Source organism: Montipora foliosa, chromosome 6 (genome assembly GCF_036669935.1).
Source record: "Montipora foliosa isolate CH-2021 chromosome 6, ASM3666993v2, whole genome shotgun sequence".
Classification (NCBI taxonomy): Eukaryota; Metazoa; Cnidaria; class Anthozoa; order Scleractinia; family Acroporidae; genus Montipora; species Montipora foliosa.
This window is the reverse complement of record NC_090874.1, coordinates 4,486,846-4,499,345: the sequence shown is the minus strand read 5'-3', so window position 1 is coordinate 4,499,345 and position 12,500 is coordinate 4,486,846. Positions and strand designations below refer to the sequence as shown.

At 39.5% G+C, this 12,500-nt stretch overlaps 1 protein-coding gene across 2 annotated transcripts in view; it reads left to right on the top strand.

The window, feature by feature from the left end:
* LOC138006398 (uncharacterized) overlaps positions 1-12,500 on the top strand; it is a 47,864-nt gene that overhangs the window by 35,272 nt on the left and 92 nt on the right. For both annotated transcript variants that reach the window (XM_068852694.1, XM_068852693.1), the window contains exons 27-42: positions 113-186; positions 1,207-1,276; positions 2,444-2,530; positions 3,015-3,065; positions 3,152-3,212; positions 3,436-3,488; positions 4,117-4,190; positions 4,350-4,419; positions 4,511-4,597; positions 5,873-5,935; positions 6,273-6,333; positions 6,446-6,498; positions 8,299-8,372; positions 8,852-8,921; positions 11,249-11,335; positions 12,387-12,500. The exon at positions 12,387-12,500 is cut by the window's right edge and continues 92 nt beyond it. In XM_068852694.1, the coding sequence (XP_068708795.1) occupies positions 113-186; positions 1,207-1,276; positions 2,444-2,530; positions 3,015-3,065; positions 3,152-3,212; positions 3,436-3,488; positions 4,117-4,190; positions 4,350-4,419; positions 4,511-4,597; positions 5,873-5,935; positions 6,273-6,333; positions 6,446-6,498; positions 8,299-8,372; positions 8,852-8,921; positions 11,249-11,335; positions 12,387-12,454 (1,103 nt within the window). In that variant the 3' untranslated portion in view covers positions 12,455-12,500. The remainder of the gene's footprint in view (positions 1-112; positions 187-1,206; positions 1,277-2,443; positions 2,531-3,014; positions 3,066-3,151; positions 3,213-3,435; positions 3,489-4,116; positions 4,191-4,349; positions 4,420-4,510; positions 4,598-5,872; positions 5,936-6,272; positions 6,334-6,445; positions 6,499-8,298; positions 8,373-8,851; positions 8,922-11,248; positions 11,336-12,386) is intronic.

Here is a 12,500-nt window from a genome sequence, read left to right as displayed (position 1 = left end):
AAATCGCTAAAAGCCAAAGGAAACCAAAGAAGTCTCCTTTACGCCATTCAAGAATATTTACCCGAAAAGGAGACTCCGCTAAATGAAAATTTAGATGTATGATTTTTTGCAGATCTTAAATCTAAATTCGCTGAATCAAAGGAAATAGCAGATCTCAGCAAGAATTTTGTTATGGTAAATCTGGAGGTAAGTCGACGATATATTTTAAATATCTTTATGGATGAAGTGCGAAAGCTATAATATACCAAGGACCACCAAGGACGCAGCGTCGTGCAATTCACTGGCTGCTTTCAAGTGAGATATCGCCAAAATCCGTTGATCGAAGACTACTGAAAACAAATGGTTTAGTTCTTTTGAAGATGATGATAATGTTGATGTCGATTGTGATGATAATGATCACTATAAATTGCAACGTTATAAAGTCGAGCATAACTTCACGACTAATTTGTGACATTTTGACAAATCAACTTAAACAGGTGAAATAAAATCAGATACCGATTTTTGATGGGAGAGAAAATTTGCCCTACCCCTCTCGGATCTGAGTGGAGAATAGAAAAACTCATCTTCATTCTTCTTAGAATGCGAAAAGTAATCCTGGGACACACTCAGTTGGTGGAAGCGAACCTGCCTCTCACTACTGCGACAACCCTATGATCTAAAAATATATAAACAGATTGAAACGTAAAAGAAATGGCTGTGGAAACTCGATCAGCGGTGATTGGTCCAACCATACGTTTCGCATGGGAGGCAACATCCGGCATTGTCAAAAGAAACCGTTGCCTAGCGTACAAAATGTCAAATCTTAACAGAAGGAGTTCGTTTTATTCCTGTTTGTCACGACTGTTTGTGTTTTATTTCTACTCAAGATATGATGACCCAAGAAAGTAACAGGTAACAGAAATGGCAGCGTTCTCAAATTATGCCCTGAAGAAATAAAGCCATCGTTGGAACATCAAAAAGTCAAGGGGTAGCAGTTTGTTAATGGCCATTGGGCGAAGCGGAAAATACCATAATACTCTTTCTTTGTCCACCCAGATTAATTTTGCATAAGTATTGTGTCCTGTTTCTCTTGGGACTTTCATTGGTCAAAAGCAATGCTTATTCAAAGTTTGTTTGGACAAACAAAGAGTATTATGGTATTTTCTGCTTGGGCTAATTTACTTAATCATTCAAGCGATTTTCCTTTCCTATCTCTCCTATTTCTAGGATGACGAAATACCAAAGGATGGCCGATATGACGTGGATGGGTCTTACGTTCCAAGGATTGTTTTCCTAGGTACCAGCATTTAACACTCCATATAGAAATCCATAATCGTTCTCCAGGACAAAGTAATAATTATTGCACGAGGCTGCGCAAAATATTGTGATTATTTTTCAGCACTGAGCAAGCACAACAATTATTTTCCGGTCCTGTTCTGAACTCCCACTTACCCCACCCTGCAAAGGTTCTAAAAACCAGATCCTATTTTAGAGGGGTTCCTCGAAAGTCCCGAAAACTTTTCGGGCCCTAAAAGCCCTTTGTGAAACTGCTAACCGCTTATTTTGGAAAGCTAGCTAGCCGATCTTTTAACATGTTTTCAAGCCAACTAAAAGAAACATGTCCGTGAAGTTTGACGACTTAAATCCTCTCCGTTCTTGAGATACAGAAGAAATATATTGTGATACCCGAAAATGGCCCGTAAAGTTTCGGGACTTTCGAGAAACGGGTCCCAGGACTAAATATTTGCCAGAGGCGAAGGATAGATGAAGCAAACGTATCTACTCAGATGCGCTGATGATGTTTGTTTTTATCGTTATCAACGACAACCCACGTTATGAAAGCTTAGAGGAGCAATTTGAACCACTCATGAGCACAACATTATTTGACGCGAAACACAATTAGAGGGCTTTAACACGCATGAACAGATCCTCTGCTTCATACTTCGTCAGGAGCGAAAAGTCCGAAAAGCCTACCACTGGTTTGAGTGATCGTTTGCTCAAACCTTTTTTTACTCCTATTTTCCGCTTAATTTAAAAACATGCAACTGTTTTGCAATCGGACACATTGCAAACTATTGGCTAAGTCAACAAATCCTGAAGATAAAAAAGGAAAATTTATGGTTTTGTTAAAAGGATTGAAACATTTGTGAGCTAACGTTTCGAGCGTCAGCCTATTGCATTGTCCGAGCAAAGAAAGAAATCTTTCATACGCTCGTTTAATTTACCTTTACCAAGTAGTTTGAATCCCCCACCGACTCAGCAACGCAGTTTCTTTCCCTTTCTTTACCTTAACCCTTCATTCGCCGATACTAGATGTAGTAATTCGCCTAAAAGCAATAACTTCTAAGAAAAATGAGCGAGTAGTAATCTCCAAGTTATCGGCTCTTATTGTGTAAGAATACGTCGTAATGCAACCGGCAAGAAAACTTAACTTTGCAAGTTTTTCTCTTCTGTTTGACGTCAGATTTCAAAGGCAATTTGAAGAAGGATATAGATAATGAAGACACCGATCTTGACAAAACAAAATTCTTTTACAAGACAGCTGAAGAGAGTAAGTATTGACGTTTGGCGTTCAGTGGAAATTAATACCCCATAAATAACAGGACGCGTCGAATTGCGAGCGACATTTTATTTCAATGTTGTGCTTCTAATTATTTATCATACGCCTGCCGGGTTTGTTGTGAATGATCTGAATAACTGCCTAGAGAGAGTGCACGTGATTGAAATACGGGAATGTTTTTGAGGTCTAGGCGCCAACAAGATATGATAGCGGTATGGCTGTATGAGAAGGTAGAATGGGTTTACAGCTGCGGTTGTCCTAAAAAGTGCAGGACGAGTAAGACATCGTCCATCTCGACTCGGCTATGAAATTGTCACTGACTAGACCGGGAAATGGATGTCTTTGTCGCCCGCAATTAATTTTCAAAATTCTTATAAAGGGTTTTGCAATGCTTTTGCTTAGTTTGTTTTGCTGGTACCCTCATGTTCTTTTTTCTGATGCGTTATGAATCATACAATTATCGCTTTTCTCTTAGTTGTAAAGTCCATGAAGAAGCTAATACCGGAGCCAGTTTCTCCAGACAGAGGTATGTCGTACCCTACAACTTGTCTAGCTGCGTGTTTATTATACAAGCACCTGATCATTTAACCGATTCGAATGCTTCTGTTTTAGGATTCGGTAAACATATCAACTGGACGACGATGGAGAAAGGCCTTGAAGAAGCAAAGAAAAGGTTGGCTCTAGAAAACAATGTGAATCGTTCGAACAGTATAACAGCCGCTTTCAATTGAGCGCAACAAGCAATCTTTTGCCTTTTTAACTCGACAATTTAAAGATGTTAAAATACTTATTTTTTCAAAATAGGAGTAGGATCCCATCAGGCAGATCGTTGCCCCCTATTATACAAAGTTAGGTTCTATTTAATTTTATACAAACCTTCCGTACTCATTTCGCAGTGAAAAGCCGGTGATGTTGATCATACACAAGTCCTGGTGTGGAGCATGTAAAGGTATGTTTAAAATAAAAATGAAAATAGCGCGGGTTAGAAAGCACTTGCGCGCGCATTCTCGTTCCCTCAGTCTTTCTTTTTCCCGTTTCGATCCCGGAAAGAAGAGTCTGAGACCCTGAGAGCGATGCAGCCTTCCGGGCCATTGATTGTCTCCATGTATCCCTCGAGAGGGCTCTTTGGCTTTGTTGCAGTGTGAGTCGTGCCTACAGTGAGTCCACGAGTTCCAAACGAGTGGCAAAGCCGCGAGAGGTTTGGGCCACCCGAATCTTCTGGCGGCCATGCTGCGACGAAAACCCTTATCAACTTTAATATCTGCGTGACACTACTGACACTAATTCGAGTTAAGCTAGAATAAAATTAAACTATGACCGTTAAACGTAACTTATGTCCCACTAAAATTTTGGAATTTAGTAAAAAAGGGGAAGTCTATGTCGACTCGAGTAAATTACCCAGAAATGAAAATGTCAACACAAACAAATGAACCGGCAAGAATCCAACATTCCTTTGAATGAAACTTTCCTGTCGACTCGGAAACACCTGAGCTGGATTCCTCCCCAATCTAATACGCGAATCTCGCACAAAGCCTGTCTAAATCTTGTTAAATAGGTATATTTCCTTGTATTTTCAGCCTTGAAACCAATTATTGCAGATTCTAAACAAATTGCGAACCTTAGTAAGGAGTTCATCATGATAAATGTAGAGGTGAGAGCATCATGTAAGAAAATTCAGTTCAGTATAAGCTACGAATTCACGATATCATTCGGTGTTATAGAGAGAGATATCAAAGATTTACAAATGCTAGAAGCATGAGGGCTTACTCTTTAAATTAGATGCTTAGCCTACATTTCAATCTCACTTTAGGATGACGAAGAGCCCAAAGATGAGCAATTCAATGTTGATGGAAAATATTTTCCTCGGATCTTTTTTCTGAGTGAGTGTTTAAGTTTATTCTTGAGTTTCATTAAAAAAATATTTCTCTCTTGGATCTGTATGTTGTTTCTCATTTTACTTTTTTCTTAAAGATCACGAAGGTGAAGTCCAGAAAGATCTCCACAATACTGACCTGGAAAATATCAAGTATAAATTCTTTTACAATGACGATGAAGAATGTAAGTATTCTCGGTAATTTCCGAACCGCTTTCAAATGAATGTAGAACGAAAATTATTTCTCGATTGCTCTACTTTTTTGAACACATAAGCTGGATGATTATGAAAAAACTTTTAGCTAATCAGGTTAACGGACGCTTTTTAATTTCCTGTTCTTAAGGGTAGCCTCGATTACCAGCCGCTGTTTCGGGGCCAGCTCTCACTCCCGAAACCAAGGCAACCTCGTTCCCAGGGTCTCTCTCCTAATCGACAAAGGAGGCAGAAAAGGCAGACCCTGGAAACGAGGTTGAAACCACGGCTGGACGCGTAATCAGATACTCGCCTGCCCAAATCGAGCAGGCATAAATTACATCTTTTAGAGGAAATGTTCAAATTGTGACTGCGAAGGTAGTTTTTGAGCTGGCCTGTGTTCGAGCTTCCCAGCGCTTTCAAGGAGGGAAACGTCTAAGATTTCGACAAAGGAAAGCGTTCGAGAGGCTGGAGAATATTGTGTGTCGTTTTCTACCGCCTGAGGTGGGATTACTTCACTAAATTTCAGTCGGCGCCAAGGGCAAAATACGGTTTTCAAAACCATTTTATTGCAATTCTCCTCTGACAAGCAAAATTTCTCAAAATCAATTGAAATTATTGCTGAGTTTATTGGTGGCAGAAAGATGAGCCCGACTGAGAGATCTTGTCGATGATTCGCCGGTTGAAATCAAACTCATATTATGTTGGCATCCTTCTGTCTCGGGAGACAATGGATATTGCGCCATGGACATCAGTCTGTGGTGGAACTGCAGCACCGGTTGTGGCTGTAGAGCCCGATCCTAGAACGGCAGGTCCTGTTGCAGTTGCTGAATGTGAAGACAGTGTCGTCCGAAGGCGCTGGCTCCTCTTTCTTCCCACTGCTCCTCTCTTCTTTGCTCTGGATGTCCGCCCTTGGTAGCGAGTTGCCAGGTGCTGCGGTCTGCTGCCAGCGCTTCAAAGCCTGTTGGTGCAATGCCACCTGCCTTATGAACAACCTCGTTCACCTTCATTATTTTCCCCCCCCCTCCCCCCCCTCCCACCTTTCCCCCTTACAATGTTGGTACACAAACAAAGTACTACATTACCCAATCAGCAAGTCCAGCTCTCAAACATTTTGACGAGGATATTTTGAGGAAAATGCATTCTAAAAATAGATTGGTATGTAAATTAAAAAGGCCGTGTGTGTTGTTCCCTCCTATTCATCTGCTCCTGGAATAGGATGTCCTAACTTTGTTTTTTTCCTTCTTATTTCCATTTTATACCTGAAGTGATACACACAATGAAAACGGCTTTGAAGAAACTCGTTAAGCCACCCCCTACCTTGGATAGAGGTATGAGTTAAGATAAATCGATTTAGTTTCTTGGGAGTTTTCATCAACTTTGATGTTTATAAGCTGATAAAGATAAAGCGCTGTTTCGCTGAATTCCGGCTGTCTCTTCTTCACGAAGTAAAGACTTTTATTCAAACTTAAAATCTATTCAATCCTTATAAAACAACAAATTACTCTTGAAGTAGTAAGTTTAAGTATTGATACAGTAACAAGGTCTTCAGGAAAAAAATTTTTTTCATTTTTTTTCTAGTCCGAACATTTTACAATGAAACCAACTTAAGATGATATGGATCCTTTATTTCCTGTCCTGATTTTAGTTTACGTTGATCTATTTTAGGATTAGGCAAAGAAATCAACTGGGTAAAGCTTGAAGACTCTTATGCTGAGGCCAAGAAGAGGTGCAGTAACTCACTCTCGAGTACCAGACTGCTGTCGATTCAAAGTTTAATCCGTTCAATTCCTTTCGAGATTTGTTAGGTTACAACGATATTTTCTCTTTACTTCTACTAGCTGGAAGCCAATATTGTTGTTAATTCACAAAAGCTGGTGCAGTGCTTGTCAAGGTATGTCAGACAAAGAAGTAATCAACTTTTTAAGTCAAGTCAAGTTACGTCACGTCAATTCAAGGTTTATCTACGCCATAACTTATGTACGGAAAAAATAAGCGAGTACAGCTATTTCGAAAAAATTAAAGTTTACAATAAAAATCGGGATCAAGAGTGAAGTAGATTAAATTCTTTATGAAGTGGACTTTGGATCAACCAAATAGCGAGGTAATTTAGTGGTTGACCCAAAGTGATTAACAAAACATTGTAAAAAATAAAATAAACTACAGGAAGCCAAAGTAAATATAGAAATGATAGAGTTCAAAAATATTAAATAAGTAGCCCGACTAATTGTGAGAAATCACAAAACAAGAGATTATAAAGATTACAATTATTACTTAACAGAAACTAATGACCTTGAATTGTTTAACTCTGGATCAAAGCTGTTGTTTTTTGAGCTTAAAAATGTTCTTATTTGGATTTAACGAAACTCGTGCATTTTCCCGCGCGTGCAGCTTCAATCTTATATTTGCCCATATTTGGGCATAAAATTGGTGTCCTCATTTTCCAAGGAAAAGAGCTGCACATTGAAGTTACACGTATCAATGTCATGTGCTTCTGTATTTAATTAATTATCATAAACTCAGGAGCGGAGGCTACCCTGCAACCGTCTCTCTAGTTTAATATATCAACTTATCAGGTCGTTGATAGAAACGAAGAGTAAATTCTACAACTAAGTGAAAGTGATCATCGCATTGAGCATGCTTGAACGGGACTCGGACCCATGACCGCGCGATTGGCCCGGCTGCACTTGCTCTGCCATCTGAGCTGTCAGGCCATTCTCGGAGCTGCCTCCTTGTAAGTTGGTATTTCGTCCCGAAATAGCCGGGTGAATGTGTGATTGAGAATTAAGTCTAAATTAGATCGCGGTTTTTAAAAACCAAGAAGACAAATGTTTTTATCCTCTGTTCATCCTCTGTACTTATATCCAGGCCTCCGTTGTTCAAAAGGTAGATAACGCTATCCACCGGATGAATCACTATCCAGCGGATAAACACTAGCAAGAACAATTGAGTTATCCAGTGGATAGCGCTATCGGCACCCTTCCAACAACTGATGCCAGATATAGATTCACGCTCAATTTTGATACGCAACACGAAGTGTTCCTTTAAGTCTAAGCATTGGCCATCTATTTCCAAGAGTAATGTCTTATTTTCAGGTTGAATGGTAGATCAAGCAGTTTAAGCCGAGTTCAGTGCACACTTTGTGACCGTTGTCATGCAATGGTGGTCTGCTTTCCGTGCAAACGGGTTCTGTTGGAGTTGCGAAGCAGAGCTAGGGGACACTTCGTGATCATAACACTTAGGGTGCGTTCGATTGAGCGTATACCAGAATAGGAATACATGGAATAGAAGTTAGAAATCCTTCGTTTTTACGAGATTCACATTAAATTGTCAAACACCTGCTAAAATGCTATTTTAAACATATCTTTATTATCATTGTCGCTTCAAAACGCTAGACATACCGTTTTAAATCATCACTACACGTATTCTTATTCCGGAATAGGGTCAATCGAACGCACCATTAATTTTGAAATCTCCTTTTCACTCTTTCCACCATTGAACAACTTTTTTTACACGCGGTATGAACTCTGTTTCAAACAATTGACCAAAGAAACTTTCAGATTAGAAGCACTTTCATAACAGTGCGCAATGAGTAACTTTTCCTGTAATGGCCGTATAAATCTCTTTGAGATTCTGTAGCATCAGACTTTGGTCCTATTGTTCAGTCTTGCGTCTAATTTCTCTCTATTTTTAGCCTTTAAACCCAAATTTGCCGGATCTGAAAAGATAAAAGAACTCAGCAAAGACTTAGTCATGGTTAATGTGGAGGTTTGTACAGCAACATATTTCTTACGCAGACCGGAATGAGTAGTGGTAAAAATTTAAAATAAGTTCACGTACGTGTATCCTGTTTTCAAAGCATTTGTCACATCCAATAAAATATAAATGAGGAAGACAAGTGCCGCAGCTACGGACACACTCTTAGCCGACGTTAAGTGCGGGTAAACATATACAAGAGAGTAAAAATTGGTTTTGCTTCACTTTCATAAATTGACTGAAAATATAGCGCCAAATTTGTAAGCCAATTCACGAGATTTGTAACGCCAAATCAAATCGATCAGGAGAAAGAATTTCGACTAAAAGCCTTGAAGATCTAATACTAACCACGAGCATCTAAGAAAGTATCTCGCCCTGTGAAATTATAATTATCCGCTTGTACTTCAGGCTAAAACTGTATTGATAATACGACCGAAGATAGTTAAATTGTTATTGTTTAATTAGTAATAATTGATTGTTCTCTTTCACAGGATGAATTTGATCTTCACTCAAAGAAGTTTGACATTGATGGCGCTTATATTCCAAGGATCATTTTTATGGGTTTGTAATTATATTTCATCAGAAACCCATAAGGGTTGAAACGTGTAACGGCCCCTTGTGTGTTGGGAAACAAGCTTCTGAATATTCAATTTGCTAAGTACCATATTTGGAACAAAAAGAGAGAAACATTCAACCAATCAGTTCGCAAGAACACCGTGACGCAATACCACCAATGTTCTCGTGCGAAATTAACTAGAGCGAGGAGTTTCCAAATATGGTACTTAGCACTGAATATTCGGAATCTGTGAACGCGCGTTACACGTTTCAACCCTAATGGGTTTCTGATTTCATCTAAGGTCATTTTTTTAAACTGACAATGAAAAGGTGGTAGTTTTTAGCTTATATGGTCAATTTCTGTATCTGAAAATTTGCGCGCTAGCACTACAGTTGTGATTACATCAGCTAAAAGGTAGAAAAATTAATATAGCTTCAAGCTTCAGAATGGTGAACGAGCCAAGTCTTGGATATTTGAGCGACGAAAGCTTGAGCATGCAATCTCTCTTCGAACAGATAGCCTTTCTTTTGTTCAAAGCTCTCAGAGGCATGGCGCCAATGTATCTGCAGGATCTTTTGCAAGTCAAGACCCCGGGACGCTGCTCCCTACGCAGTGACGCCCTGGGTCTTTACAAGGTTCCTCACACCTGCATGGCGCAAGACCTCTGGAGACCGCGCATTTGCTGCTGCAGTTTCCAGATTCTGGAACAGCCGTACTCTTGCAATCAGAGCTAGAGAGTGACTCTATTGATAATTTTATAAGGAACTTGAAAACGCCAACAGGGTGAGAGTTTGTTTTCTAAAGGATTTTAGGTAGATTTTGGTTCCAGACCCTTGCGTCCAACATGCTGGATCCAACACGTTGCATTCGTCTGGCCACCTCGTTGTCGTTCGACACCTGTCAACAGCATCCAGCAATGTTGGATGATGTTGGATCCGTTTGGCAAGGCCTGTATGGGTTAATGAAAAGATACTGGAAGTACTAACACAAAGAGACACCAGTTAACTCAAAATTTAAAAAACTTGGCCCGATTTTATAATGACTTTAAAAAATTAATGCCTCCATGGAATAAGGATTCCCGGATTTGAGCTGTACGCACGGGCGTACGTGCGTATATGGACGCTACGCCCCTGCGCGGACTTACGCGGCTGAGCTAGTCGACGCCACGTTTTTATGTTACAAGACTGGCGCGCATCAAGGAGCCATGTGCAATATTTGAGTGTGTGTACTACCCCCTTCCAATTTTTCTTATAAAATAAAAAGCCGTGAGGACAATGGCCCATCATCATCATTTTATTTCAATAGTTTAAATTTAACAAATTGGAGAAACACATAACCCGCATATAGCAAAGATAATCGAGGCGGGCTGTGTAACTTACAATCAAATTTAGCAAAATAAATAGATTAATAGTAAATCAGGTAAATAAATAAATAAAATAGGTATACACATACATTCACAGATAGCTACAGACTGTAGCATTTACATAGATGGAGCAAGAACCTATAAGAGGATATAAAACATAAGGAAGTAATAATGATAGCTAGAGTGTGATTAGTGATAATTGGTAATTTGTAAGATTAACGTTGAGACATCTACATAATCATCCCCATCACCATGTACCGCAAGTAAAAATTGGTGAATTTTGTTTTTGGAAGGTTTTTTCCTGCGTTTGCACAAGCCAGGCTTCAGGCAATTCCATAACTTAGCTCCGGAAATGGAAAGCGAATTAAGTCGAATACTCAGTTACCAGCATCAGAAAATCTAGTGTTATATGAATGAACGTCGCCGGAGTGAACAGATAAAAAGATCACAGATATTCTGAGCCGCAGAATTGGTAGATATGTCGTGCATAAGAGAACATACTGTTTCAAAATATTTAAAGCATATTGAGTGGGATTAACCCCCCCCCCCCCCCCCTCGATTTTGAATGAGTGTTAAAAGCGTTTAAACTTTGCTTCATCAACCATTCAACATTTCTTTGCGATAGCGAACGCTGAATGAAGTTGAAGCTGTTTGCTCCCCTCTTTCAACATTGTTTGATCTGCGCGTGCGTACTGATTGCACTCTCAATGACGTATCAATGTCGTGTCGATAGTAACAACCGCGACAGCCAGCCTGCGACTGAATGCCAGGCCTCTCGTGAAGCTTTGTTGAATCAAATGTTGATGATGTGTTAAAACCGTTTGCCCACCCCACCCCAGCAGCCAACATCGTTCAACAAATTCGAACGGATGTTGAAGCGGTTTGCCACGGCCTTTACAATGGAAATATAGTTACAGTAAACCAATTGGCAAAAAAAATTAAAGCTCCTCTTTTCTTTTAAATTTTCAGATCCTCTAGGCAATGTCATGGAAAAGGTGTCTAATGCAGGAACAGTCTACAAAGAAAGCAAGTATTACTATTGGGAAGCAACCGCAGGTAAACATATTGTTCCAAAGTTATCTTCATTGTCCCTTTTCACTCGTAGCCTTTTAGTTCGTAGCCCAAGATGCTAGGAACAAGGCTGTAAATTGATTCAGAAAATCTGATCTGACTCGGAGATTGAAGATATTAGGAGAAATTTTGCTTACACCTTACTGACACCTCTGTAGCCTTAGTAAATGAGTTTTTAAATTGGTCGCGAGATAACTGTATGTCATCAAGAGCCATTATGGCTCTTGATGTCATGTAATCCTAGTAAATGCAAAGAGCTCGTAAATTAGAAAGAAATCGAACAAGGACACCCTCCAATCCGAATTGCATTCCACAACATAATGAATTGTGTGAGTCACACTGCAGAGTGATTGTGAGTTTAGTTCTCATTTTAAGGTCAAACTAGATAAGGCTAACAAGTGCCTCCATAAGAACTCTGAGAAAGGAACAATATGACCAGAATGAAATAGACCTCCTTTTTAAGACAATTGTATTACCTAATTTAATTTATGGCCTTTCAGTGTATGGAGCGTATGAACGTGATCTAAACACAGTACAGAACTTTTTAAACAGCTGTTACAAGCGGCGTTACATTTCGGTTCCATTGAATGTCAAGGACATCATGCTTAATAAAACTAGGGCTCTAACCTATCATCCGTTAAATGAAATTCTGCCGAAGCCTGAACCTCAGCAATATAATTTAAGTCGCAAGGTTTGCCTTTCGCTGCTGACAGCGGGCTTTGTAACGGCGAGGTCTCTCCCTCCTCTCATCTTTGCCTCGCCGTGAGATACCTCTGCTAGCAGGGAAGGTTTGCCTCCGCCAAGAGATTAACACCGAACGTTTCAAGAACACATTTGTAATTAGACTCATTTTTGAATACAACCTGTTATAATTACATAATTCAATTCTTAGCCATGAGTATATTATTGTAATTTCATTACACGGTTCTCGTTTATGTAACATAGGATATGTATTTTTTTATCTTATGGTTTATTAAAGACATCATTATCACTATCATTTTTATTTATGGTTTAGTTGTTTGTTTTCTTTTCGTAGTTGTGAGATCCATGCAGAGAGCGCTAGACAAGGTCAAGGCAATGACAAGACCAAAGGACGAATTATAAAACTTTGAAAAATCGAGCACAGCTAAACAAAGATTAAGATCGTTCA